The 27,822-nt window shown below is 37.4% G+C and overlaps 2 protein-coding genes across 2 annotated transcripts; one reads left to right on the plus strand and one right to left on the minus strand.

The window, feature by feature from the left end:
• The first annotated feature begins 5,142 nt into the window (after window positions 1–5,142).
• On the plus strand, window positions 5,143–20,979 carry LOC134841099 (potassium voltage-gated channel subfamily A member 10-like). The gene is made up of 5 exons (XM_063856877.1): window positions 5,143–5,154; window positions 10,822–10,953; window positions 12,973–13,087; window positions 20,180–20,305; window positions 20,633–20,979. The coding sequence occupies exons 1-5, from the start codon at window positions 5,143–5,145 to the stop codon at window positions 20,743–20,745; spliced, it is 498 nt and encodes a 165-aa protein (XP_063712947.1). The 3' UTR covers window positions 20,746–20,979.
• Window positions 20,980–23,494: 2,515 nt separating this feature from the next.
• Window positions 23,495–27,668, minus strand: LOC134841100 (meso-2,3-butanediol dehydrogenase-like). The gene is made up of 2 exons (XM_063856878.1): window positions 27,461–27,668; window positions 23,495–24,081 (listed from the first exon to the last, which is right to left on the minus strand). Exons 1-2 carry the CDS (start codon window positions 27,666–27,668, stop codon window positions 23,495–23,497), a joined length of 795 nt encoding a protein of 264 aa, XP_063712948.1.
• Between the last annotated feature and the right edge of the window lie 154 nt (window positions 27,669–27,822).

Genomic DNA, 27,822 nt, shown 5'->3' on the forward strand with positions numbered 1-27,822 from the left:
ACTGAAACTCTCCAGACACTCCAAGGTAGGCCAGACCTCTGATTATGTTGAGGATAACTAGACTGGTCAGCAATATAACCCATACTCAAACTCACCAGACACTCCAAGGTAGGCCAGACCTCTGTCTATGTTGAGGATAACAGACTGGTCCGCATTTGACCCATACTCAAACTCACCAGATTCTCTGAGATAGGCCAGACCCTTGTCTATGTTGAGGATAACCAGACTGGTTCGCATATTACCCATTCTTAAACTCACCAGACACTCCAGGGAAGGCTAGACCTCTGCCTATGTTGAGGATAACTAAACTGGTCAGCATATAATCCCAACTCAACCTCATCGGACACTCCAAGTTAGGCCAGACCTCTGTCTATGCTGAGCATAACCAGACTGGTCCGCATTTAACCCATACTTAAACTCACCAGACACTCCAAGGTAGGCCAGACCTCTGTCTATAGTGAGGATAACTAGACTGGTCCGCATATGCCACATTCTCAAACTCACCAGACACTACAAGGTAGGCCAGAACTCTGTCTATGTTTTGGACAATTAGACTGGTCCGCACATAACCCTTACTCAAACTCACCAGAGACTCCAAGGTAGGCCAGACCTCTGTCTATGTTGAGGATAACAATATGGTCCGCATATACCCCATACTCAAACTCACCAGATTCTCCAAGGTAGGCCAGAACTCTGTCTATGTTGAGGATAACTAGACTGGTTCGCAAATTCCCCATTCTTGAACTCACCAGACACTCCAAGGTAGGTCAGACCGCTTCCTATGCTGAGGATAACTAGACTGGTCAGCATTTAACCCATAATCAAACTCACCAGACACTCCAAGTTAGGCCAGACCTCTGTTTTGTGAGGATAGCTAGACTGGTCCCTATATACCCCATATTCAAACTTACCAGACACTACCCAAGGTAGGCCAGACCTCTGTCTATGTTGAGGATTACTAGACTGGTCCGCATATGCCCCATTCTCAAACTCACCAGACACTCCAAGGTAGGTCAGACCTCTGCCTATGCTGAGGATAACTAGACTGGTCAGCATTTAACCCATAATGAAACTCACCAGACACTCCAAGGTAGACCAGACCTCTGTCTATGCTTAGAACAATTAGACTGGTCCGCACATAACCCTTACTCAAACTCACCAGACACTCCAAGGTAGGCCAGACCTCTGTTTATGTTGAGAATAACTAGACTGGTCCGCATATGCCCCATTCTCAAACTCACCAGACAAACCAAGGTAGGCCAGACCTCTGTCTATGTTGAGGATAAGCAGACTGGTCCGCACATAACCCTTACTCAAACTCACCAGACACTCCAAGGTAGGCCAGACCTCTGTTTATGTTGAGAATAACTAGACTGATCCGCATATGCCCCATTCTCAAACTCACCAGACAATCCAAGTTAGGCCAGACCTCTGTCTAAGTTGAGGATTACTAGACTGGTCCGCATATTCCCCATTCTCAAACTCACCAGACACTCCCAGGTAGGCCAGACCTCTGTCTATGTTGAGGACAACCAGACTGGTCCGCAGATAACCCATACTTAAACTCACCAGTCACTCCAAGTAGGCCAGACCTCTGTTTATGTTGAGGATAACTAGTTTGGTCCGCATATGCCCCATTCTCAAACTCACCAGACACTCCAAGGTATGCCAGACCTCTGTCTATGTTGAGGATAAGCAGACTGGTCCGCATATTGCCCATACTGAAACTCTCCAGACACTCCAAGATAGGCCAGACCTCCGTGTTTGCTGAGGATAACCAAACTGGTCCGCATACAACCATACTCAAGCTCACCAGACACTCCAAGGTAGGCCAGATCTCTGTCTATGTTGAGAATAACCAGACTGGTCCGCATATTCCCCATACTGAAACTCTCCAGACACTCCAAGGTAGGCCAGACCTCTGCTTATGTTGAGGATAACTAGACTGGTCAGCATATAACCCATACTCAAACTCACCAGACAATCCAAGTTAGGTCAGACCTCTGTCTATGTTGAGGATTACTAGACTGGTCCGCATATTCCCCATTCTCAAACTCACCAGACACTCCCAGGTAGGCCAGACCTCTGTTTATGTTGAGGACAACCAGACTGGTCCGCATATAACCCATACTTAAACTCACCAGTCACTCCAAGTAGGCCAGACCTCTGTTTATGTTGAGGATAACTAGTTTGGTCCGCATATGCCTCATTCTCAAACTCACCAGACACTCCAAGGTATGCCAGACCTCTGTCTATGTTGAGGATAAGCAGACTGGTCCGCATATTGCCCATATTGAAACTCTCCAGACACTCCAAGATAGGCCAGACCTCCGTGTTTGCTGAGGATAACCAAACTGGTCCGCATACAACCATCCTCAAGCTCACCAGACACTCCAAGATAGGCCAGATCTCTGTCTATGTTGAGAATAACCAGACTGGTCCGCATATTCCCTATACTGAAACTCTCCAGACACTCCAAGGTAGGCCAGACCTCTGATTATGTTGAGGATAACTAGACTGGTCAGCAATATAACCCATACTCAAACTCACCAGACAATCCAAGTTAGGCCAGACCTCTGTCTATGTTGAAGATTACTAGACTGGTCCGCATATTCCCCATTCTCAAAATCACCAGACACTCCCAGGTAGGCAAGACCTCTGTCTATGTTGAGGACAACCAGACTGGTCAGCATATAACCCATACTTAAACTCACCAGTCACTCCAAGAAGGCCAGACCTCTGTTTATGTTGAGGATAACTAGTTTGGTCCGCATATGCCCCATTCTCAAATTCACCAGACACTCCAAGGTAGGCCAGACCTCTGTCTATGTTGAGGATAACAGACTGGTCCGCACTTACCCCATACTCAAACTCACCAGATTCTCCGAGGTAGGCCAGACCCTTGTCTATGTTGAGGATAACCAGACTGGTCCGCATTTCCCCATTCTTAAACTCACCAGACACTCCAAGGAAGGCCAGACCTCTGTGTATGTTGAGGATCAGCAGACTGGTCCGCATATTGCCCATACTGAAAATCTCCAGACACTCCAAGATAGGCCAGACCTCCGTGTTTGCTGAGGATAACCAAACTGGTCCGCATACAACCATACTCAAGCTCACCAGACACTCCAAGTTAGGCCAGATCTCTGTCTATGTTGAGAATAACCAGACTGGTCCGCATATTCCCCATTCTCAAAATCACTATTCACTCCAAGGTAGGTCTTACATCTGTTTATGTTGAAGGTAACCAGACTGGTCCGCATTTCCCCATTCTCAAATTCAGCAGACACTCCAAGGTAGGCCAGATTTCTGTCAATGCTGGGGATAACCAGACTGGTCCGCATTTACCCCATTCCCAAATTCACCATACACTCCAAGTTAGGTCAGATCTCTGTCTATATTGAGAATAACCAGACTGGTCCGCATATTATCCATTCTCGAACTCAGCATACACTCCAAGGTAGGTAACACCTCTGTTTATGTTGAAAAAAACCAGACTGGTCCGCATTTTCCCCATTCTCAATCTCACCAAACACTCCAAAGTAGGCCAGACCTCTGTCTATGTTGACGATAACCAGACTGGTCCGCATTTCCCCATTCTCAAATTCAGCAGACACTCCAAGGTAGGCCAGACATCTGTCTATGCTGGTGATAACCAGACATATCCGCATTTACCCCATTCTCAAATTCACCATACACTCCAAGGTAGGTCAGATCTCTGTCTATGTTGAGGATAACTAGACTGCTCCGCATAATTCCCATTCTCAAAATCACTAGACCTTCCAAAGTAGGCCAGACCTCTGTCTAAGTTGAGGATAACCAGACTGGTCCGCATATTCCCCATACTCAACATCAGCAGACAATTCAATACAGGCCAGACCTCTGTCTATCTTGACGGTATTTAGACTGGTACGCAGATTCTCCAATGTCTCTGGGCAATACGTTACCATTCTTCTAAGACTTCCCAAGCGCTGGACTGGAAGTAGTTACATTCGGCTGATTTGCTGGTGAGATCAATGTGCTTCCTTTCTTGATATGATAACTCTTGTCTCCGTCCTGAAACTGAGTGTTCCCTGATTTAAATCGTTGCTCAGGCTGGCTGCAAGAAGTGGTACTCGCTCAGTTAACCTCCTCGAAGTCTCTGAGCTTTCTAAATGCGATAGTTTCCGTTTCAAAACTCTCCGGTCTTTAGCCGCTTTGCCCATCCCCCTATCTTAGGGTATTGTTTTTCCGAACTTGAGTAATCCATGTGGCTCACCTTTTTCGGTATCGCGTTGAGTCTGTTTCTGGAATCTGATTGCTCTCTCAATTTCTCCGGAGTTAGCATGTCTCTTGCTAAATTTTCTCGGTCATAGAATGAACACCATCGACAGTTCTGGCACTGAATGATTATCGTTTGGTGCAATCTTGGCAACAACAAATAAGTTGCCGTGTCTATCTAGGGTTCCTGTCCCGGATGAGTTTGATCTCGTCTGCTTATGACCGCCTTCCTACGACACATCGGAAAGGATACTTGGTTGTCAATAGTGGCACAGTCATTGATTACTTTCGCATCGTCTCAAAATCCAGATAAAAAATTGCCCAAGCGAAGTAACCTCTCGCTATCTTTGGCTAGGATGTACTTTCTACGTGGTGCCAATTGACTCTCTTCTAATGTTAGTTTTTCCAACAGATCGGCATATAGAAGATCTGCTCATCCTGTTGTGAAAATTTTTAGGTCCTTGGAAACTGTTGGTACGTTTCCTGCCGTAATCTTTTTGACTCTAGTGATCATCGAGTTAAGTTTGGCCGCCTTCTGCAATCTGTTCATTCTGAAATTCGCGAGAGATTTGGCATAGTTGTTTCTCAACTTCAGCTTCCTTCTTGGTGATTCTTTTAATGGTATCTTCCTGTTCTTCCGCTCTTCCCCTGACATTAGATGTATTTGCTGAAAAGTCAACCCTTTCCGAAGGTAGATTAAATTTGTTATCTGAGATTGTCTGAAAACTAAAGTTGTCGGTGGAATTATTTGTGAAATTTGATTAAAATGTGATGAATTGAAATTGGAACTAATTGATAGAATTGGACTGAATTGTGATGAGATTGAATAAGAATTGACATGAAAAAACTGATTTGATAAGAAAATATGATGGTTTTGTGAACATGCATTTGACTGTAAGTTCGGAGAAAATGATTTTTCCAATTTTCGGGGCAATATGGCCAACTGCTTCTGATTGGCTGGCATTTGTGCATAAATATGCATAATTAAACAATCTCTTCCCTGATTGGTCAGAGTTTGCAATCTCATGAGTGCCGCCCACTTAAAGAAATTTGCAAACTGGGTGGAACGTTTTTGATTGGTTGAAGATAATTTCTACATATCCGACGACTTCTTCCGGTTTTGATCTGATTGAACAATTTTGACATCTTCGATTTCTGAGCCTTCTAGCGGCTTCTTGACTTTATCCAACTGGGTATTTCTCTAAGCTATATAAAAAAAATTAATTGATTTGCTTACAAATTGTTCATCGAATTGTAATGTTAATGGTGCCGGTAACTTCGTGTCACGTAGATAACCCGCCATATTAATTTTCTCCCCGCGATTTGTGATCTGATGTAGTCAAATAGTAGCATCCTATCTGCGCACCTTGTTAGTCTCGATTGGTTTGTTCGATTCCCTCGGTTTTCTGTTATCCCGGGAATGTTTGCTTTATGGTCAGTCAGAAGATGGTTTGGTTTCCCATTATAATAACGGAAAAATTCACATGACCATACTACTGCTAGTTGTTCACGCTCGTTTGTGCTGTATTTCTGTTCTGCGAATTTGAGGAATCTAGAAGTGAATGCGAAAGGTGCCCAATTTCCACGTTCAACTTCCTGTTCTTTGGCGGCACCCAGGTTTTTGAGGCTAGCGTGACAATTTATCCGCGAATTTATTGACTGCTTGTAATGAAATGTTTTGGTTATGTCTGCTATTAACAGCAATAATGACTTGAATGCTAGTTCTTGAGGTTCTCCCAAAAAAAATTTAATTTGTTGCTTAATTTCAGTGATAGTCTAAAATTTTTTGTGGTCATCTGAATATTTGGGATGAATCTAGAAAAATGGTTCAAAACTCCAATAAATGATCTTAATTTCTTTAGCGTTTTTGAAGGCGAGAGGTTCATGACTGCTTTTACTTTCTAATGCTTTGGTCTAATGCCTATTGAGTCAATCTCGAATCCTAACCATGTAATAGATTCCTTGGACAAATTGCACTTAATAAGTTTCAACACGAAATCTTCTGCATCTGTCTTCCTCATGACTTCCTCAAAAAAAATTTTATCCAAGATTTCTCCTTGCAAAACGATTCAAAAATCATCTGAAAACAGAATACTCCAGGAATACCGCCGAATGTTTTATCCCTTGCATTTTGAAATTATTTAGGCATGTCCGTCAATCCGTAGAAGTCTGTTTTGAATCTAATTGTGTCTCCGTGTGTTCTCCACATACAATACTAAAGTCACAGTGTTTGCTTATCGATTCATCATGGCTTAATTGACTGAATGCACAGTTTAGATCTAGAGATGTAAGCCAATCTTTTCCTCTTTGTTTTTGAGGTTATGATTTGGGCTGCTGAATCTAAGAGCTCTTGTAGCTTTGGCATCTGGAATTTGTTTTTTAAAATTTGATCATTCATTAGCTCGGAGTCCATCGCCAGTTTTACTGCACGGTCCTTCTTCGCCGTTAATGGTCACTCGTGCTTTTGTCTAATTTTATAATGTGTCCCTCCTTAATTAGTTTATGAATTTCGTTGCCAACCTTATGTTGTCTGTGAATCGGGACTTGTGTACCTTTTTCTTGTATAAGTATTAACGGCGATTTGAAAAGTTTAAAAGGTTTATGGTTTTTTTACCTGCCTAATCTGGTAAAAACATATTCATATATTTTGACGAAATGCTTTTTCCACTTTTTTGGTGTTGTCGACTCGATTTTTTCTTCTGATTCTGCGATCGCGGTTACTGTGTTTAACATTTACTGTTGCCTCGTTACAATACCCAGATCTTGCTGTAAATCTAAACCTAGTAGGCACCTTGTTCTATTTCCAGAGACTGAAAAGTTTGCGTTTTTCTTCACCCAACCGTTTGAGTTGATATCTACTAATAGTTTTCCGAATAGTTAAAATATCTGTGGTTGTAATCCACATATGACGTGGTAATTGGTCTTTCTTGAACTATTGTTGTTGCTCGTGATTCCTTGGATAATAAAATATCGGCCGTCATTTTGTTGACAAAGGATGCCGGACTTCCCGTATCATTAGTCGCGCTGAAAAGTGCTCCTTTTGCGCTAACTTTGGCTCTCAAACAATTCGTTTTCTCAGTTGCAGCAAGGATAATTTCTAAACTTTTGATCGAGTATCCGATGTTATCTACCTTCTTGATTTTTAAAATTGAATTTTCTGGATCACTGTCGGAGTCGATAAAATTCGTCATTTCTTCAGCTTCTTCATCTGATATGACGTTGTCTACTTGTGGTTTGGCTGAGTTGCAGTACTTCGCTAAATGAACTTTTTTCCCACATAATTTACCATTGACATTTTGGGCTGCACACTTGTCTTTATGTTCAAGTGTAAGTTTGTTGCCGCAAAAATAACAAGATTTCCCGATTAGACATTCGACAAGAGTGACTTAGAATGCTCGTCAGAAAAAAAACGATTTTTTATTCGGAACAGGAGCTCTGATTTCCCGATGTGACATTCGACAAGAGTGACTTAGAATGCTCGTCAGAAAAAAAACGATTTTTTATTCGGAACAATTTAGTGAGAGGATTCGATGTGTTTTGAACCAAGAGTGGTGCAAATCGTCCAACTGAACGAATTGGGAGAGGTTAATTTGGAGTGACGAAATAATTTTTAAAAGTCGTTCAAAAATAAAGACACGTCGGGACCTTGAAATTTCGCGACAACTGAAAAACTACGAAATTCAGATGACGACTATCGATAGTCAAGAAACACACAGAACGCAGAACTCAACAGATGGAAAATTAGAAAACCGAGTGTGAAGATCCCAGATTAATCCGGAAAGTAACCATTGGTCTGACACAATGGTTACTGTTCAGACTTTATCAATCGGGAAGGCCGAGAGACAAGATTGCAACACTTCCCAAAACTAGAGAGAGGGCTTATTTGGCGAAGACCACAAAACCGGAAGGGTCTTGGGGAAAGACTGGAAACTGGTTCTTAAACAACTTTTAGCTTCCCGAAATGTCTTGAATTGAAATTAATAAACTTCTTGTTCATTTTTCAGAACATGAGAAGCTAGGAGTTGAGGGAAAAGGTTCATCCATCTCCGATGGATATGATGACTTTTATCTACTGAACAAAAAAATCGTAATATGATAATAATTATTAGCCCTGTTTTTAGGAGTGACATCGTGGTCTGGGTATTTTGAGACCCAGCCATGAGCTCACTATTTTTGAATTTAACTAAGTTAGCTTGCGCGGTTTGACCGATATCTTTAAATAGTAACGACTTTGAACTGGCTTTGGTAGAGACGGTTAAAAGCATGTGAAGCTGGGTTTAGACGCTAGCCAGTCGTTTTAGGACCTAGCTTTACTTTCCGTCGGTATGTACCTCCGGACGAATGTTACACGACTTCTGATTTTGGCTTGAGTTAAAGTTTCTACGGTTCTGGTTTCTATTGTTGCCCAGAGCTCAGTTCATCATGCTTTGAAAACTTAACTTTGAGTGGATCGACCTTGTGGGCTTACGTTTCACCTTGAAAAGATCTCGAGCTACCGCGTCCGAATGTGTTTTGCTTTCGTAATACGTTAGCCGTCGCGTATCCCTTTTCATGAAAAAGGGCTGCTTTATCAAAGTGTCGTTTACGGTATTACCCGGCCTAATGCAAATCTCTCCTTGAATGTCGGAAAATTTCCTTTTGGCAATGAAAATATCACGTATTACTTCCTTTAAATGACTTGTGTGCAACCGCATTGTGACGCTTGTCCGGATAATCGAAGATAAAAAAACTTCAAACCTTTTTTACACCTTTGTGCGCGTTGTATAATTGCATTTTTTCTACAAAACAGTTTTTCTCGTTCCTGAAGAGTATCTCGCACAAGTTATGAAGATCTTTCAAAATTATTGTAACTAATTTCGTGTGTGGATTTTGTTGGAGAAATGTTTTCTTCCTTTTGTTTCCGAGATTTTAAAAAGTCTGAGTTTCACCCGGCTATTTGCTTTGTGGTAATACGTGTTTGGGCCGATCTTGGGTCCTTATCTTCGTCCTTCCGAATCGCTTTCCCTGACTTTCCGGATAGCTGCCGCGACTCGTGCTGTTCTATTTTTCGTTTCATCCGGTGTTACTGAAGTTGGTATTGCTTCTGGTTTTGGCGGTGGTTCGTCAAATACAGGATCTGGACCTGGTTGTACATTAGGTTCACAGCTTTCATTGAGTGGTATTTCCAGAAATAATTGTCTTACCTATGTTTCCCACGGAGACGGGGGTTCTGCAGATACTTTTCCCCAGAATACTCTTACTCCTAATAGTCCTGTCATCCGATTGTACGACTGCTGGACTGCTGGCTGCGCCATGAGATAACCCTAGAAGTACTGAACTAAACTAAGTTAAGATTTCCATAACAGTATGATTAAGATTTCTAGTCAATTGTAGACAAACTGGATATCGAAGTGGTTACAATTTGGTTTTGAATAAATATAAATATCAACCGTAATCTTTGAACGTTTAAAGCAAAACGAGAGAATTGGAGCGTCAAACCAATTCGTGAAGCATTCACTTTAATTGGTAGGTGTCAATTAGCAGTGGTTACTTAGACTGCAAGTATCTCTAGCACCGTAACCTTTACCACGGACATAACGCCGTATGTATGACAAAACCCCCAAACCAAACTATATTGCAAAAATAGATTTTTAAAAGCAAGTGTATGTTTATTGGAATATGATTATTATAAAGGTTGATCAAAAGACGAACAAGGAAAGGAGATATGGTCTAAATAGCAGAGCTAAAGCGAGCTCTTTTCCATTCAAAAATGTCAGAAAAACATTAAGACGTCCGCACGAGAAATCCCCCATGCTACTTTTTTGCTCTCCACGCTATTTAATTACTTTAATCAATTGCGCAGGTTGTTAATATTGAGTTTTTTTATTCGCAGAGGATCTATGAAAAGCTATCAAGCCCGTCTAAGCACAGCCCGTTTGTCTTATTACGCCACATACCAGACTGATTTATTTTGTTGAAGGAAGCTCTTTTTTGCGACTCAAGGTCGTTTTTTGCGTCTAAAATTTTAATGTGGTGCCACTATCGCGACCGAAATTGCTGAGGCTGTGGTAGATCTTAAGCTAAGTAAGTAATCTTGGCCATGTCAGGGGGTTGATTACACGATCTGAAGATCTCAAGGTGAACGCCTTACCACTGTGTTTAGCGCCTCAACTAGTATCACATTTAATCCTTTTCAATTGGGATTCGCTCAACAAAAAAAAACTAAGTCTGGAATGTGGGAAATTAAGAGAAACCGACTATGCTTAGACAAGCTAGCAATATACTTTGATAGATTCTCTGCGAATCACAAAAGATACAAGTTCCACAGAAATAAACTTCTCATTTTCAAATTCTAGAAAATTTCTGTTGTTACATCTGAATGGTTAAAATAAATACTAAAAAGTGTTTTTATCTCTGAAGCGTCTGAAAAAAAAACTGAAAAGCTTAAAAATTGAAGAAAAAAAACTAACTAAAAAGTTAAAGAAAAAAATTCCCTTTCAATTTAATTTTGTACTGATGACCGTCATATTGAAAGAGTGAGGATAAAACTGGTTTGATTTAAGCGTCTTCTTCTGTTTGCAGAACCTGCAGATTTTGGGCCACACATTCCGCTCCAGTCTGAATGAGTTGGGGCTGCTCATCTTCTTCTTCTCCATGTCAGTCGTCATCTTCTCGAGTGGCGTCTACATAGCCGAACAGGGCTACGAGCCGAAGGTATGTCGGTGAGTCACAAGGTGAATGGCAAGGGCTTGATCTATACAGTGAACTTAATAAAGGGCATAACAAACAAAAGGAAAGTTTCTTGGCGGGTAGTCAATAAAACTAGGCGGTAAACGAATAGTTAATTCTCAACTTGCTGGCTCTCAAATCGAACAAAAAGAATCTAACTGCTGTAAAAAAAATTGGATTCAATATTCGAGTAAAAATTTGAGTGCCTTACCGTATCCAAGTTTGGGCTTAAGTAATCGACTCTAATGGTTTATTTTGTTGATTTGTTTTGAAAATTGACAATTATACATGATAAACTTTACCAAAATTAGGTGTTAAAAGGATCTTCAATCGATTATCATTGCGATACTTTTCAAGAAAATGAAATCTTTTATAGTCCATTATAATCTCTTATTTTAAAAAATTTTTGTGACACTAAAAGTTTTTCTAATTACATCCTAAGGGTTTATTAATTTTCTGCCACAAACAGAATCTCTGAAAATGAGATGTCTTGTCACACTTTGGTTCATCTGAACACAAAATTTTACTACGAAACAAAACTTTTATAGAGATACCTTCATTTCAATTAACAGGTTCCGCCGTAGGTGAATATGACTCGTGCAAAAATCATGAAATTAGAACAATGTGCTGATTTATCGGTGGTTAAAAAAAGTGTGCATCATGAAATACCTCTAATCGAGAAGAGAAGAAAAAACGTTATAAACTTAAAATGATTAGAAAACTGCTAAATAGTTTTCCCATTTTTCATAACCCAACGTCTACGAAAAGCATAAAACATGAGCAATTCAGATGCCAGGTCGAAGACAAAATAGGCAAACAAAAACAAAATGAACAATTTTTATCAATTAAAATGGATTTTTTGTGCATGACAAACAAATTGGAAATCTGGCGAGAAATAATGATTTAAAATCAATTAGAAATGTATCGAAAAAAATTGGCAGTATTTCACTATAATTGAATAAAATGAATTATATTGGAGTTTGTTTTACAGGGTTGAAGTAACAGAGAAAATCAGTATTTCTCCAGTAAAATATCAGTTCTGCGTGAGATTCTGGCAAGCGACAATTTATCTCTGATCAAAGATAAATAAGAAAAAAATCGCAGTACTGTAACAGTACTGGATCAGTACTGTTACAGTTTTGTTTTTTCTTCTGCTAGTTCCCTGATCAAAATAAAATCAGAAGTTTTGTTCCGCAATTTCCCTGATTGAAATGACATCAAAAGTTTAGTTCTGTTATTTCTACAATAAAAAAAGATATTGTTTTGTTATTTTTATGATCAGAAATGGAATTTAAAAAACCTGAAGTAACCAGAACAGCATTTTTTTCAAATAAATCTTTGAAAAAGTCTCAAAAGCACAAAACTTGTGACTTGGCAAAATCGTGACTTCAAGGAAATAATGTGGCTGGGTTGATATTACTGTTTACACCTGCGAGAACAAGTTTCTTGTAAGCGGCAAATTCTGCAGGATAAGCCCTGTTACTCCCAATACTAACCCATTTCTAATTTTCTTGCTAAACTAAACAAAACTAAACGCTAGGCAAAACGTGGTTTGTAGCATAGTTTTTTACTTTAAGGCATTTTTAATGATTTTTTTGTATGTAACGGCACGCAAAAAAAGCTTAAATGTGGATGCTACTTTGTATGTGGTTGCTCCTACTTTGCTTGCAGTATACTTACTGCCTCTCATACTTGTCTATTAAGTTCACTGTCTAGATCAGACCCGTCTACTTGTCATTCACCGCTATGTCTCAACCCGTCTACTTGCATCTTTCTTTTTCTATTCAAAATTCTAATAAAGCCAACTAAACTGTACATACTGATGCGCACGCAAATCAGCCAAACGATCACAGAACTTGAACATATGGCAACGGTTGTTAGTGTGCTGATTCAGTGTCATAGCCATTGTAGGCCGTGCCATGGACATGGCCTTAATTGAAACTGAAGAATTTTATATTCCAGTTTTATTGGTGGCTACCAATTATTACCACATGATAGTTTCAGGATGCTTCTTTGAATGAGTTCAGCAGCATCCCCGCCGGGTTCTGGTGGGCAGTGATTACCATGTCCACTGTTGGCTATGGAGACATGATCCCCCAGACGCCCCTGGGAAAACTAGGCATGCATGCATCTCAATCGTGCAAACATTTAAGAAGACATCCCAAGTGAACTATTTAAACTCTACTTAGAACCAATTTGGAAGGGAGATCACTATACTTACACATGAGAGTTTCCTGCATAGTTTTTTGTGGAAAAAAATCACCTGGGTTTTTTTTGGGAAAGGGCTGTATGAAAAATATATTTTAGACTTGTGCTAATCACTCGTTATTTCGGCTGAACAGTTTTCTGTCGTTTGTCATAAAGAAACCCCATCAAAAACAGCTTTTTGTCCTAAAAACATTCATACTCCTTTCAACTAACTATTAACAGCAGATTTAGAAAATCTGCGACTTGCGACTGCTCTTTAATTTGTCGCGAATTTTTTAAATCCCAAATCGAATCAGTGGGTTAAAAGACTCAGATAGAGTATCCATTGCTTATAACTGATGTATGTAGAATGTACCGATATACTTAAATCTTAGTTCTTACCCGCACCGAAGTTTTTCGGATAAAAATAGATAATATTGAGAAAATGTTGCCGAGAATGTTGCCATTATAATCCATTATGTGTAACTAGTTTAGGCAACATTTTCTATTATAACAGAAAGAAAATAGATTATTTTCATGAAGATTATATTGCACAAGAGTTCCACTAAAATATATTTTTATCTCCACATAATCTCGACAAAATCTTTTTTTTTCGTTCTGAAATCGCCATGAAATTGCAATAAAATTGATTTGCATTTTGCCGTAAAATTGCAATAAAATCTATTGTTTTTGCGATAAAATTGCAACAAAAACTATTGCTACCGCCACTAAATTTCAATAAAGTCTAGGACACAAAAATTCGATTATGTTGTCAAAAAATGGATTAGATTACCTAAAAAATTGATTTCTATCTTCTTAAAAGCATGCTATTTGAAAACTCAAAACAAAAGTTGAATTCAAACCAAACGACACAAATCATGAAAATCATCAGTATAAACAAGACTTTGGGCACAAAAATCTGCAATAAAAATATTGAAAAACATCATTGTAAATCAGTTTTTGGGCACAAACATATGTAACAAATGAAGAAAAAAGTCAATATAAATCAGATTTTGAGCTCAATAAAATGCAATAAATTTTTTGAAAAACTATCAATGTAAACCAGATCTCTAGCAAAAATCAATGCAATAAATAGAGAAAAAGGTAGCTAAAAATCATTTTTTGAGCTCAAAAGTATGCAACAAAAATTTGGAAAAACATCATTGTAAATCAGATTCTGAGCAAAAACTTGAAAATATAAAATAAAATAAATCAACAAAAAAGACTTCGCAAACTTATTCTAAGATACATTATTCGGCTCTTTTTCATTCCCCCCCCACCTGCATATTTTTATGATTAAAAAATTTGTTTACATTTTTCGGTTGTCATGAAAACTGACATACAGACTGATTAGGCCATGACAAACATATTTGGTCTTCATAATTAACCTTGTAAAATCACTCGTTAAACCATAAAATTGATGCTCATGTGAGGTGGGCGGAAAAGGAAAAAGAGCCCATTCTTCAACTCCCCCATTAAAGTACGATGCAAAATAAACAAATTTACGAAGTCTTCTTTGTTGTGTTAAGTAATTTTTCATACCTGCCACTCATCCCGCCTTTTCAAATCCAATTGATTATTTCGAGTTCCGCCGGGATAGAGGTTGCGGTCTGTAGAGAATGCGGTCTGTTATTAGCCACGTAAAACAAGACACGTGACAAAACTTGAAACTCTATTCGAAAATTAATTGAAAGCTTATATTTTTTTGCTAATAATCTTATAATTTCATGCTCACTCAGGCAGCTGAGTATTTAAAAAAGTTGAAGGCGCACATTATTGTGTTTCAATCAAATTTTTTTGTCTATTTTGTTTATATTAAAATCTATTACAATCTATTTTTATGTCATTATAATCAACATAAAAATAAAATTTTTAATAGATTTTTTTCACCATACAATCGATTATTTTACGACCACAAAATCAAAATCAACAGATAATCGATTATTAAAAGAAAATAATTTTTTGTTCGACCGTAAAATCGCCAGATAATAGATAATAACCGGAGAAAATTCGGTGTGGGTATGTTTAAGTCCTCGTCTCGTCGCTGCATAAAAAAAATTAGGCCGATTAGCATTCCTAGCCCTTGAAAAGTTGTCCGAAATATTTCATTAACCAAAGACTATTCGAGACCATTCAAAGGGCAGTCGGAACGTTGAAGGTTTTGCCCTGATACAAACAGTCTTGTTGTTTCATTTTTTGAAGAAAGAAAGGAAAGTTTCTGCTCGGGTGGTTTTTTATTGACCAATTTTACAAAACTTTTGTCCTTTGAGGATCGATCTCATGATCTTCATATGTACAGACGCATCTGCACACCTCTATGATAAACTGCCACAAGTCTGTCCAAAATGTTCGTTGTATGGTTTACAAGCGTGGCAAATTATCGCGCTCTATAAAAGCGCTCCAAATTGAATTGAGACAACTTAATTGGTCTAATTAACTTCATATACAATTCCTCAAGTTTAACATTTAAATTTTAACATGATCAGCTTAAAGTTAATATTTTTGTCAATGCTTAATTTACCAAAAACTTTTTGAGTTCAATTAAATGGCAGTCGGATATTCAGGGTTTTGCCCTGATACGAGCACCGTTGTTATCTTATAGAATTGGAAACTTGAGCGAAAAATGGTCTTTCGATGTTTCGAGAAAGCTGTAAAATTATAGTCTGGTAACAAAAAAGGATAAAAGGTCAAGAAACATTTGCATTGCCAAGTTCGGGTTTTGAGGTAGAATTGATTTAGAATCCGATTCTTAGTTTCCAAATACCTTCAAAGTGAAAATCTGCTGAAATTGAGAAATGAATTAAACACTAGCATTGTAGCTAGCCAAAAACTATGTCGATTTCAGACAATTTATTAGCAATTTTTGTTTTGCGTGCGGCCGAGGTTGTTTTGGTCATTGAGGCAAAATCCACTAATTTTTGCTGGATTATTCAATTTACCAGGTGGTAGAGTAATCATTTTGTTATTTTTTGACGTTGGAAGTCACAATTTGACGGTGGATTTCATGATTTGGCAAAACGCTTCAAAAACCTACCAATGATTGATTGTTTCAACAATTTTGTCCATTACAATTAAGCCCCGTATTTCTATCCCCTTGCTTTTTTGTTCATAAATAGTATGTTGTCTGTGAAGTAGCCGCGTCAGATTTCCTGTCATAGATGCTTCGGTACAACCTTTTTACCCTCTTGCGACAAAGTTTTACCTCAATTTTGCTCAACCTATGTCACTTTGTCGACGTAAATTGAAGCGCCATCAAAATTGAAGCGGATCTAACACTTAGTTAATCACCTATCAAAAATGCAGGAGCCGGAGGAATGTGAAGGCTCCTGATTTGGCTTTCAGTAAATAACTTACCCAACAAAAAATATTTTGCGTGTGAAAAGCAAGTAAAATTAACCTGACCAGAGTATCATTATTTGGTTGGAAGGGGCAGTCGTCGCAATTTTCAAGCCTTTGTTCAGGGGCATGAGCATGAATTTGTGAGCTTATATAAGTGTGGCGGGGGGGTTAGCTGACTGAATTCTTGGACATTTGTCGGTTGCAATTTTTAATGAGTTTTAATGAGACTCAGTGGCCTCATAAGTCGAAGTCTGCACAAATCACTTTTCTCATTTGCGATCCCTATACCAAAGAATTGGGTGGGTGGATGCCGGCTCTTTTTCCTTTACCCCCTCCCCCCCCCACCTGCAAAATTTTATAAATGAAAAATTTGTTCACCTTATTCGAATGTTATGAAAATTGGCATACGGAATAATAAGGCCATGGTAAAACCTTGTAAAACCACTCGTTACACCGTAAAATTGATGCTCGTGTGAGGTGAGGTGAGGGGGGAAGGGGGGAATGAAAAAGAGCCTGTATGCAATTTAATTAAGTGGGTGGATGCCATTTGATTCCCCTTCACAAATCGCTTGTTCTTTTTTTTTCATGAGTTAAGACTTGAGAACTATCATTGAATTTTGCGAGCAATGTCAATTTTCCCTCAACTTTGCATCGATAATTTAAGCAGCTCAAATGTCTTTTAATTTGAATTCAAATCAATGAAACTCGGCTACAAAGTTACCCACTTGAGGAAGAAAGTTGCGGAAACCAGTGATAAATTTTGAAAACCTGCATTATTAATAGAAACTCGTTTTAACGGCCAAAACACGTTTGTATTTTCATTTAGGTTCCATATAAAAACAAGACTGCTCGTATCAGGGCGAAGCCCTGAATGTACGACTGCCTTTCAAGGTTTATGGAGCAGTGATAACATAAAAAAATTAAATGAAATAAAATAAAATGAACATTTTTTTTCTAAAATTTGAAAATTTTTAAAAATAAATCATCCCCCCACACGCCATATAAGGTACAAAAGGAGATTTCGTTCCTTGTAACAAATCAATTATGGCAAATAAGCTTCGTTCAACCAATTTGGAAAGATTTCTAACACGGATTAGGTCTCCGCTTACGCGATAATAGCGCGAAGTATATCGCGCGTTAATTGTCCCAAATTGGTCAAAATTGCCAAAACGGCAATCTTTAAACCCCCATCACCTTACAAAAAATGAGGCCAGGTGAAATATCTTTTCAAATTTAAGCTCAGAACAACAATACCTTTGGAATGATAAAAAAAATTTCGTCAAAAATGGCTAGTTAAAAAGTCGAATTTTGTCTGAAGAAAAAAAACCCACCCCGAGCACAAATATTCCGTTACTTTCGTATCGCAAGTCGGAACAACAATACTGATCGTATCAAGGCAATGCCCTGAAATTTCCGACTGCCTTTTAAGGTTTAAGGAGCAGTAATAACATAAATGTCATTAACAAAATGAATGATATAAAAAAATCTAAAATTTGAAAATTTTTCTAGGAAAATCATGCCTCCACACGCCATATAAACTACAAAAGAATAGATTTCGCTCCTTGTAACAAATCATTTATGGCAAATAAGCTTCTTTCAACCAATTTTGAACAATTTCTAAGACGGATTAATTCTCCGCTCACGCGTTAATAGCGCGAAATACATCGCGCGTCATTTGTCTCAAATTGGCCAAAATGGCAACATTTAAACCCCCATAACTTTACAAAAAATAATCACAGGTAAATTATTTTTTCAAATTTAAGCTCAAGACAACAATTCATTTTGAATGATATAAAAAATTCCGTCAAAAAAGGCTAGGTAAAAAAGTCAAAATTTGTCTGAAGAAAAAAACCCAGCCCGAGCACAAATATTCCGTTAATTTCGTATCGAAAGTCGGAAAAACTGGCCTGCTCGTAACAAGACAAAGCCTTGAATGTTCCCACTGCCTTTTAAGGTTTATGGAGCAGTAATAACATAAATATCATTAACAAATTGAATCATATAAGAAAAATCTAAAATTTGAAATTTTTTCTTGGAAAAACAACCCCCCACACGCCATATAAACTACAAAAGAATAGATTTCGCTCCATGTAACAAATCATTTTTGGCGAATAGGCTTCTTTCAACTAATTTGGAACGATTTCTAAGTCAGATTAATTCTCCGCTTACGCGTTAATAGCGCGAAATATATCGCGCGTTAATTGTCTCATATTGGCCAAAATGGCACCCTTTAAACACCCATAATTTTACAAAAAATGATCACAGGTAAAATATCTTTTCAAATTTAAGCTCAGGACAACAATACCTTTTGAATGATATTTAAAAAATTCTGTCGAAAAAGGCTAGGTAAAAAGTCGAAATTTGTCTGAAAAAAACCCAGCCCGAGCACAAATAATCCGTTACTTTCTTATCGAAAGACGGAACAACTAGACTGTTCGTATCAAGACGAAGCCTTGAAAGTTCCCACTGCCTTTTGAGGCCTATCGAGCAGTAGTAACAAGAAAAATTAAAATGTAACAAGACTGCTCGTATCAGGGTGATGCACTGAAAGTTCCGACTGCCTTCTAAGGCTTATGGAGCAGTAATAACATAAACATTATTAACAAAGTGAATCATAAAAAAAACTCTAAAACTTGAAACTTTTTCTAGGAAAATCAACCCCCACGCCATAAAAATTACCAAGAAAATTGATTTTTCTCCTTGTAAGAAATCAATTATGGCACATAGGCTTCTTTCAACCAACTTGGAACGATTTCTAAAACGGATTAAATCTCCGTTTACGCGTTAGTAGCGCGAAATAAATCGCGCGTTAATTTCTTAAATTGGCCGTAATGGCAACCTTTAACCCCATAATTTTACAAAAAATGAGCGCAGGTGAAACATCTTTTCAAATGTAAGCTCAGGACAGCAATACTTTTTGAATGATATAAAAAAAGTCTGTCAAAAATGGCTAGAAAAAAAGTCGATGTTTGTCTGAAAAAAAAAAACCTACCCCGAGCACAAATATTCCGTTACTTTCGTATCGAAAGTCGGAACAATAAATTAAAACTATTATGATTTTTCCTTTGAAATTTTATTGAGAAAACATTACCTCACACGCCATATTTAAGTACAAAATGATAGATTTTGCTCCTATTAACAAATCAGTTGTGGCATATCAAATTCCTTGAACCATTTTTGAACGATTTCTACGACGGATTAAATTTCCGCTTACGCGTTAATAGCACGATATAAATTGCGCGTTAATTGTTCCAAATTGAAAACATAGGCTATCTTTAAGCTATTCAAAGGGTATTGTTGTCTTGAGCTTTAATTTGACAAGTTATTTTACCTGTGATCATTTTTTGTAAAGTTATGGGCGTTTAAAGATTGCCATTTCTATCACTTTGTACTTATATGGCATCTGCGTGGATGTTTTTCACAAAAAAAATGATTTGTTTTTATTTTCATTTAATACATCTTATTTTTTCATGTTATTACTGCTCCAGGGCTTCGCCCTGATACCCTCAGTTTTTTCTCGCTTCAGTTAAGCTTAAGTTTACACTTGAGTAATTTAAGTCACCATTTAAGCATCCTTGTGTACCATGAAAATAACAGATATAACAGATAAAGCACCCTTTTTTATGATTTATATGGGGTTCACTTTTCTAATGTATTTGTACGATTGATGATTCCGATTTGACAGTGGGTTCTGCGTGTGCCCTGGTGGGAATCCTGACCCTGTCGCTCCCTGTCCCGATCATAGTTTCAAACTTCACCTACTACTACAAAGAAGGCGATCACGCCGACAGTTCAGACTCCACTAAGAAAGGTAAACGCTAGAAAACATTATCAGGCTCCCGATTTCTTACCGTCTCTAACTAATATAAATATCTAACTTTTTGGCGTTGACATTGAAAAATTTTGTGCTTGTAGTTCGAATGCATTGAAGTTTGGCATATTTTTACTGAATATTAATTACTAAACAATTAATGCTCAAACAACTCACGTACTTCTGAAAAATTGATAGAACATGACAATTTCAAGTTTCAGAATTTCAACTTAATGTTTTTCATGAGTTAGTTGGGGCTATCATCAAAAACTGTTGTGTTAAAGGTTCAAATTGTTGATGCTGATATTTTGTGATCTATGTTGATAGGTGACGCTGACTTTGGAAATATCGCCGACACAATTCAGAGATACTCCATGATGAGTCCAGCAGCAGTGACTAGGAGCAAGAAGAGTTCATCTGTGAGCATGAAATCAATCTGATTGTGATACTGAAATGACTTATATCTTCAAAAATTTTAGAATCAAAGCAATCAGCGTATTTAAGAAACAAAAGAAACTGTAAAAGTGAAAATAGGGAAAAGTACCGCATTTTATCTCAGCATGTCCTCCGCAAATTTTCTAAAAAGCTGCTAAAACGCTTTTTCGGCCAGTTTTTTTTTTTCAATAATTTGCTTGTTGCGCAGAAAATTTGGTTAATATAGGGTCTTTATAGTAATTGGGAGAGCGCGAAAAATCAATCTGATCGATCTTTAAAAATCTTAAATCCATCCCCATCCACAAGGATTCAATGGCTACCTTGAGAATCCACCCTTTGGTAACAACATCAAACACCGATTTTCTTAGTGGTACAAAATGCCATTCTGCATCAGATATTTTTTGTCGAAATAGTGTCTTTTTAGCGTTTAGAGAGAAACTAAAAGACTTGACTCCAAAATATTTGCAACAATCCTAGAACCGCCTTGCATTTTTTCACATAAGAGAGTTGACTTATTTAAAGTAGATTTTTGAAGGCCATTATTTTTTAAAACAAACTGGGAAAAGCCAATTATAAAGGTAGATTTTTAACCAGCTGTTGTTTTGATTAAATCTATAATGTCAGATTTAGCAGGGTATTTATCAAGAAAAGTCCAAAAATTGGCCAGGAAATCAAACATTTCACATTTCCGAGAATCATAGATTTTCAGTGGAAAATTTGGAACGTTTATGCAGAAAAAATTCACGCAGCCTGAATATTTGAGTGAAACAAAAAACTCAGATTTGGGAGTGTAGTTCTCCGGAAACGTCATTAGATGTCAAAAAACGGTCAAAAATCAAAACTTGAAACTTCTGAGGGCCATGGCTTTGAAATTTTAGGTTCAATACAAAAATGGGTTGCGGGAAGCTCCTTTGCATACGCGACAACGCCCAGGCTTTTTAGACAAACTTATGGCCCTCAGAAAAGTCAAGTTTTAATTTTTTGACAGTTTTTTGACATTTCCGGAGAACTACAATCCCAAATCTGAATTTTTGTTTCACTCGAACATTCAGGCTGCGTGAATTTTTTCTGCATAAGCGCTCAAAATTTTTTACTGAAAAGCTATGATTCTCGGAAAAGTCAAATGTTTGATTTCCTGGCCAATTTTTGGATTTTTCTAGACAAATACCCTGCTAAATCTGATATCATAGATTTAATCAAAACAACAGCTGGTTGAAAGTCTTCTATTGTGATTGGCTATTCCCAATTTTTTAAAAAAAATAATGACCTTCAAAAATCTACCTTAAATAAGTCAACTCTCTTTTGTGGAAACATGCAGGGCGGTTCTAGGCTTGTTCGAAAATTTTTGAGTCAAGTTTTTTAGTTTCTTTGTAAACGCTAAGAAGCTACTAATTCGACAAAAATGTCTGATGCTGAATGACACTTTTAACACCTCAGAAGAGGTTTTTTGGGACGGTCTGCCGAAAATCTGTGTTTGATGTTACCAAAGGGCGGATTCTTTAGGTAGTCCTTGAATCCTTGCGGACGGGGAAGGATTCAAGATTTTTAAAGAGCAATTAGATTTTTTTCTGCGCTCTCCCCAGTACTGCATGGGGTTCCGCATGGGGTCGAATCCCTGAAAAGGAAAAGAATATTACCCACAAAGATTTTTTGAAAGCTGTAGACAGAGGGATAAACTAAAAAGAGACTAGGGAAGTATGCAGACACACAGGGCAGGCAGTAGCTCCATTGATACTACTTTTTCGAAAATCATTAGAATAATTTTTGATAAAAACTAAAATTTTTTGCAAAAAGTTTAAAAAATTTCAAAGCGTCTCAAAAAAAATGAAATTAAAACTCCAAACCCCTAAAATTTCATAATATTCGTTTTCAACAAAAAGAACTTGTAGGCAAACAAACAAAGCAAGACATCTGAATTTTAAATTAGCAACGCAACAATAATTTCGAAGCGGAAACAAAACCAACCATTCCATGTTTGAGCAGACATCAGTTAAGCCGGAAAAATTATTTGATGAAAAACTTTGTGAAAGTCTCCCTGAAACTATAATGAGCATGATACCATGATACTTGTTTTCACCGAAAAAAAATTTGTGATGTGGCAAAAAAGCTTGAGGAGAATAAAGGTTGAGGAGATAAACAAATGTCCCACGAAACAATTTTCACCTAAAAAATTTTTCAATTGCTTACATACTGAAAAAAAACATGGTCCGACCGGGATTCGAACGCCGGAGCTCAAGATGCCAAGGCGACGGAACCTCTATACTTCTATACCAAGTGCGAAGGAACCTTGACGTTGTTAGGATTTAATAAGCAAGCAAGTTGATCATTTGTAAAAGTTGTTTATGGGGAAAAAAGTCTAGTTCCCGATGACAAGGCACTTGCTTTTGCAGGTGTAATGACAACTATCCAAGGTTTTTAAGTTCAAACAATCCAGTATAAGATTGACGGAGACAACTGATGGGCATTTGTAAAAAACGAATATTATGGCGTCAGATACTTTTGTAACAAATAAACATGATGACCAGATGTTTCAATCCATGAATAGTGTCCTTGTGAATCGGTAGACACAGTGTTATATATATTCCAGCAAACGATTGGCGAAAGAAAATTTATAGAAGGAACCTTTTTAGAAAAAATGTTTTTTTTAAGTGTCCTCATAGCTAAGCAACGAAGCACAAATTGATAATTTTCTTTTGTTAAGATGAACTGTGAGCGATATATTTCTCAAGTTCAAGTATGTCATTGACAGCAGCTTCATCTAGGACACACGCAATTCCTTCCGCCGTCAATAGGAGTCAAACTTCCGGTGATGAAGCTGGCTCGCCTACTGACTAGGAATGCGATCACATTAGCCACTTCTTCTGTTTCGCCCACTCTTCCAAGTGGGTGTGTCTGTTTCGATCGATCCAGGAACTCTCTATACTGACTATCATCCATGCCTCCTCTTGTGTGGATGTTAGTGAGAATGACGCCCGGATTCACTGCATTTACTCGCACACCATCCGGAGCTAGTTCTAGTGCCAGACATTTAGTGAACATATCCACCGCTGCTTTGCTCATACAATAATACCCGTCATTTACAAACGGGCGAAATCCGTTTACCGAAGAGACATTAACAATGCTTCCTTTCGTCTTTTTCAAATGCGAGATGCACAACTGAGTTAGAACAACCATAGAGCGCACGTTAGTGTCCATAATTTCATCAAAAATCGCTACCGGTGCCCACTCGAAACCACCCGATTTGAAGATTCCCGCGTTGTTAATCAAGATATCGATTCGGCCAAATGTTTCCAGCGTTTTGTCCACTATGCTTTTCAAGACTAACTCGTCCGTAATGTCACCTACATTTTCAAAACGTCTCAAAATTTTCAAAACGTCTCAAAACGTTCAAGACACCCATAGAGGCAAAGCTGAATTTCGCACCACTTCCGATACAGCATAAAAATAGCAGTGCAAGCTAACAGGAAAACAAAGCCACTCAGCCCAAAAAAATAGATATCAAAATTCAAAAAAAAATAACAAGCGGCAACTGAGCCGACGAAACTTTCCCGTAGAACGGCAAATATAGTTGTTGTCAAGAAACACTCTTATAAATTTTATTCTAAGAGTTTTAGCATTTAGTGCGATCCGGAATAAAGCATAATACTCATGCTACTTTTGAAATGACCCCAATTTAGGTCACTAAGCCAATGAAATATAAAAATATGAGCCCAAATCATTTAAGCCGAATAAAGTTTTTAAGCGAATAAAACAGCAAAATATACCAAGCCAAGGCTAGAAAGTTTCAAATACGCTGGAGTAATAAAAAAACTGAGAGCAATTACTTTGAAAATTGCGTTAAAAATCAATTTTATGATGTGGCAAATAACCCGACAAAACATAAGCAGACAAACTATAGACCGACATTTTTTGCAAAGGAATGATTCCAAATTGAAAAAAAACTGTTCTTGCTCAGACTCGAACCCACGGTCTTTGCCATCCCAGGTGTTTTCTTTGCCTCCAGGCTAAGTGCCGGATACCCAACGACGTTTGAAATCATTATGAACCAAGATACAACTGATTCTGTTAATCAAGTGGTTAGCATGAAAAAGTCTATATTCCGGTTCGATAACGCTTGTTCATTGCAGGCGTTATCATCAGTAAGTTTAATTGAAAACTGTTTATTGTTTCAGAAACATTTGATTTTTTTTTGCTGACAGCAAGATGCGGACACTTCCAGAATTTTTAAGCTGGGAATATATCATTCGCGAGAGTCATGTTACTTGCATTACATTTTCGGAAAGCGCAATTTGAGTCCTCTATTCGAAAAATGTCTTTTTAGAGCTCACGGCATTCACAAATGAATGTCGTCTTTTGAGCACAGAGCATCCAGAAACTTTTAGATTGTATAAAGCAAATTCTCTCAAAAAACCTAAACAAAACAGTCGAAATTTGACAGAAGAAAAAAAACGGTGCGTGCATAATTTTTTGTGATTTTCTTCAAACCTCGAAACAATTACATCTTATTTTCAACACAAAACAAGTTTTTACTTGTTAGAATGAAATCCTGATTGTGCTTTGAAATGTCGAACTGAATAATTGGTCAGCAATGTCGACAAGTTTTTCAAAAAACTGAAAAGAAAATAACAAATTCACAGACGAATTTTTAAAGCCAGATAATTTTGGAAATGCACGCTAAATGGAAATGCTGCACACTTTACTCGTCGAAAAATTTCAACTTCTAAACCCACCAACGCTTCACGGTGTAAAAGTTAGAATCAAGTTGTTTATATTTTTTTATATTTTTCAGATTTCTAAAATTTTTGTTCAAAAACACTGAAAATCTAGTCTGAACGAAAAACAACACATGCATAAATATTGCGCGCAACTTGATTTAAAAATTGGCAGCACGACCAAACAACAACAACCTCAAACAACAACAACGTTTAAATTATAAGAAACTCGTTTTATTTGAATTTTTCGAAGCAGCTCCAATCAGTCGAAGCCGATAACTTTCATTTTGTTCTCAAAACCATGTTTTTTTGTTTAAAGTCAACTTTTAATGAGATTATGAAATATTTCGAAAAAAAAATCAAATACTTGTTAGTCAGCTTAAACAAAAGAGAAGTTCAAAATGTTATCTAATGAAAAAAGATTTAGAAAAAATGCAAAACCTTAAAGTCCTAAGTTCGGGGGAATTATCAGACGTGTAGCCAGATGATTTTTTATTTGTAGCTTTCAAATTAGATGATTTTTTAGTCAGTTGAAGCTGTGTAGATTTATTTGTTATTTAGCTTCGCATTCAGACAATTCGGTCAGAGACAATTCAGCCAAGGTCAAATTCAGACTATTTAGTCAAATTAAGTGAGACAACTGGGTCAAAAACTATTGAGACGGTTTTAAAAGTTTAAAACGTGCACGCTAAATTTTTTCACAGGCGGCAAAACATCAAAACTTTGATTAGACGATTTATAATTAATTCCCTTCAATTAAACAAAAACAAATAAAAATAAGAGAACCAAAATTAATTAAGCATAAAATTTTATAAATCATTTTGTTTCCAATAAAAATCAAACTCAACACAAAACTGCTATATACTTGAAAGTTGACCATTTTACACAAAAAGCAGACCAGAAATTGAAAATTTTACTGGCTGGTTGAAACTAATTTGAAACTTTAACTTCTTTGAAAGATAAACTAATTGCAATTTAAGTACTGTCCAACCAGAAACCAGTATCGAGTTTAAAGCCTACTTTTTGCAATTAGCTGGTCCATTGACACAAGTAACATTGATCAATTTTCTTTAGTAACTAGCTTGAAAAAATGATTGATTAGTACCTGAATCACTCTCATTCACTCATTTTAAGCAAAATTTGACGTATAAGATTGTATTCGTGTTATCTGAACGCGGAAAAACAACTTTGTCTTGATGGTTATAGATACCGTGAAAAAAAAACCAACTTAAGAACGGCCTCAATAAATGGCTATGTACTTTCGGAATTAGTAGAGCAGTGAGTTATTTGGACGAACAGCAAAAGTTCACCTTAAAATACGATCACGCTCAATTATCGAGCCCCTCGAAAACTCCAAGCTAGAAAGTTTGCTGATGAAATTCGAGAAAGAGCCACAAACACTGGAAACGCTCCCTGACAGATTGCCTTCAACGCCCAAACGGACTTGCCTCTATGTAGGGCCGACAATACCGAGTTACTCAACGTCTCTTCGAAATTATATTGGCGCCTGTCGAGGAAATAGACGCGTCAAACCAAAGTTTGACTTTGCCGATTGGAACGTTTTTAATCGGATGCTCAGCGGAGAACCTCGTACGAACAATGCATTGGGATACGTACGAACAAGGCAAGAATGCAATGAAAAACTCGTTCAAAACGCAAAAAAACTAGAATAGAGACCATATACAGAAATATTTAAAATTTTGTACCTTTAATGTACATATATCCTGAAAATTATGCATAGCAACTTTGTTTTGATCTTTGAAATTAGTTTTTGGATGTTTCACATTTTATTAGTGTTGAAAGCCTTCTGATTCTAATCTAATTAGAAGTTTTAATTTTTCTTTTATCTAGTCTTTTAATCTAAATTGGCCGAATTGTCTGTGGCTGAATGGTCTCTGCTCCATTTAGCTCGGGTATACGAAGTAAATCAGTTTCATCGCTTAAGACTATCCTAATTAACAAACGTAACTACTCTTTTTGATTGGAAAAAATTACTTTGAGAACGCACCAGTTACAATAAGTAGATCCTCTTCCTTCAATTTCTCGTTTGACCTCTCAATACACAACCTTTGCGTCTCTCTTAGGGCTTCCAAGTCTCGGCCGGTCAAACACAATTTGTCAACTCCCAGTTCGCAAAACTTAACGGCTGCTTGAGCCCCAAAACCTGAGCTAGCTCCAGTGATAATTGCCACCTCTCCATTAGTAAAGTCAGTCATTCTGATAAATCTCAAGCTATGAACAAGGGTGTTTAACAGTTTGTTTTAACAATCAGTAGGACAAAATTTTCAAATCAACATCCTCGTCAAATAAAGAAATAAGATGAAAGAAATAAATAGACTCAAATAGCTGAAACTAAATAGCTGAAACTAT

The sequence above is a fragment of the Symsagittifera roscoffensis genome, chromosome 3 (genome assembly GCF_963678635.1).
Source record: "Symsagittifera roscoffensis chromosome 3, txSymRosc1.1, whole genome shotgun sequence".
NCBI classification, from domain to species: domain Eukaryota; kingdom Metazoa; phylum Xenacoelomorpha; order Acoela; family Convolutidae; genus Symsagittifera; species Symsagittifera roscoffensis.

Excerpts from the sequence above, each read along its gene's own strand:
- LOC134841099 (XM_063856877.1), top strand. Across the intron at positions 10,954-12,972 it reads AACAGGGCTACGAGCCGAAG|GATGCTTCTTTGAATGAGTT; the intron begins GTATGTCGGTGA and ends TGATAGTTTCAG. Across the intron at positions 20,306-20,632 it reads TTCAGACTCCACTAAGAAAG|GTGACGCTGACTTTGGAAAT; the intron begins GTAAACGCTAGA and ends CTATGTTGATAG.
- LOC134841100 (XM_063856878.1), bottom strand. The coding sequence starts at position 27,668 with ATGACTGACTTTACTAATGGAGAGGTGGCAATTATCACTGGAGCTAGC. Across the intron at positions 24,082-27,460 it reads GGATCTACTTATTGTAACTG|GTGACATTACGGACGAGTTA; the intron begins GTGCGTTCTCAA and ends TTGAAAATGTAG.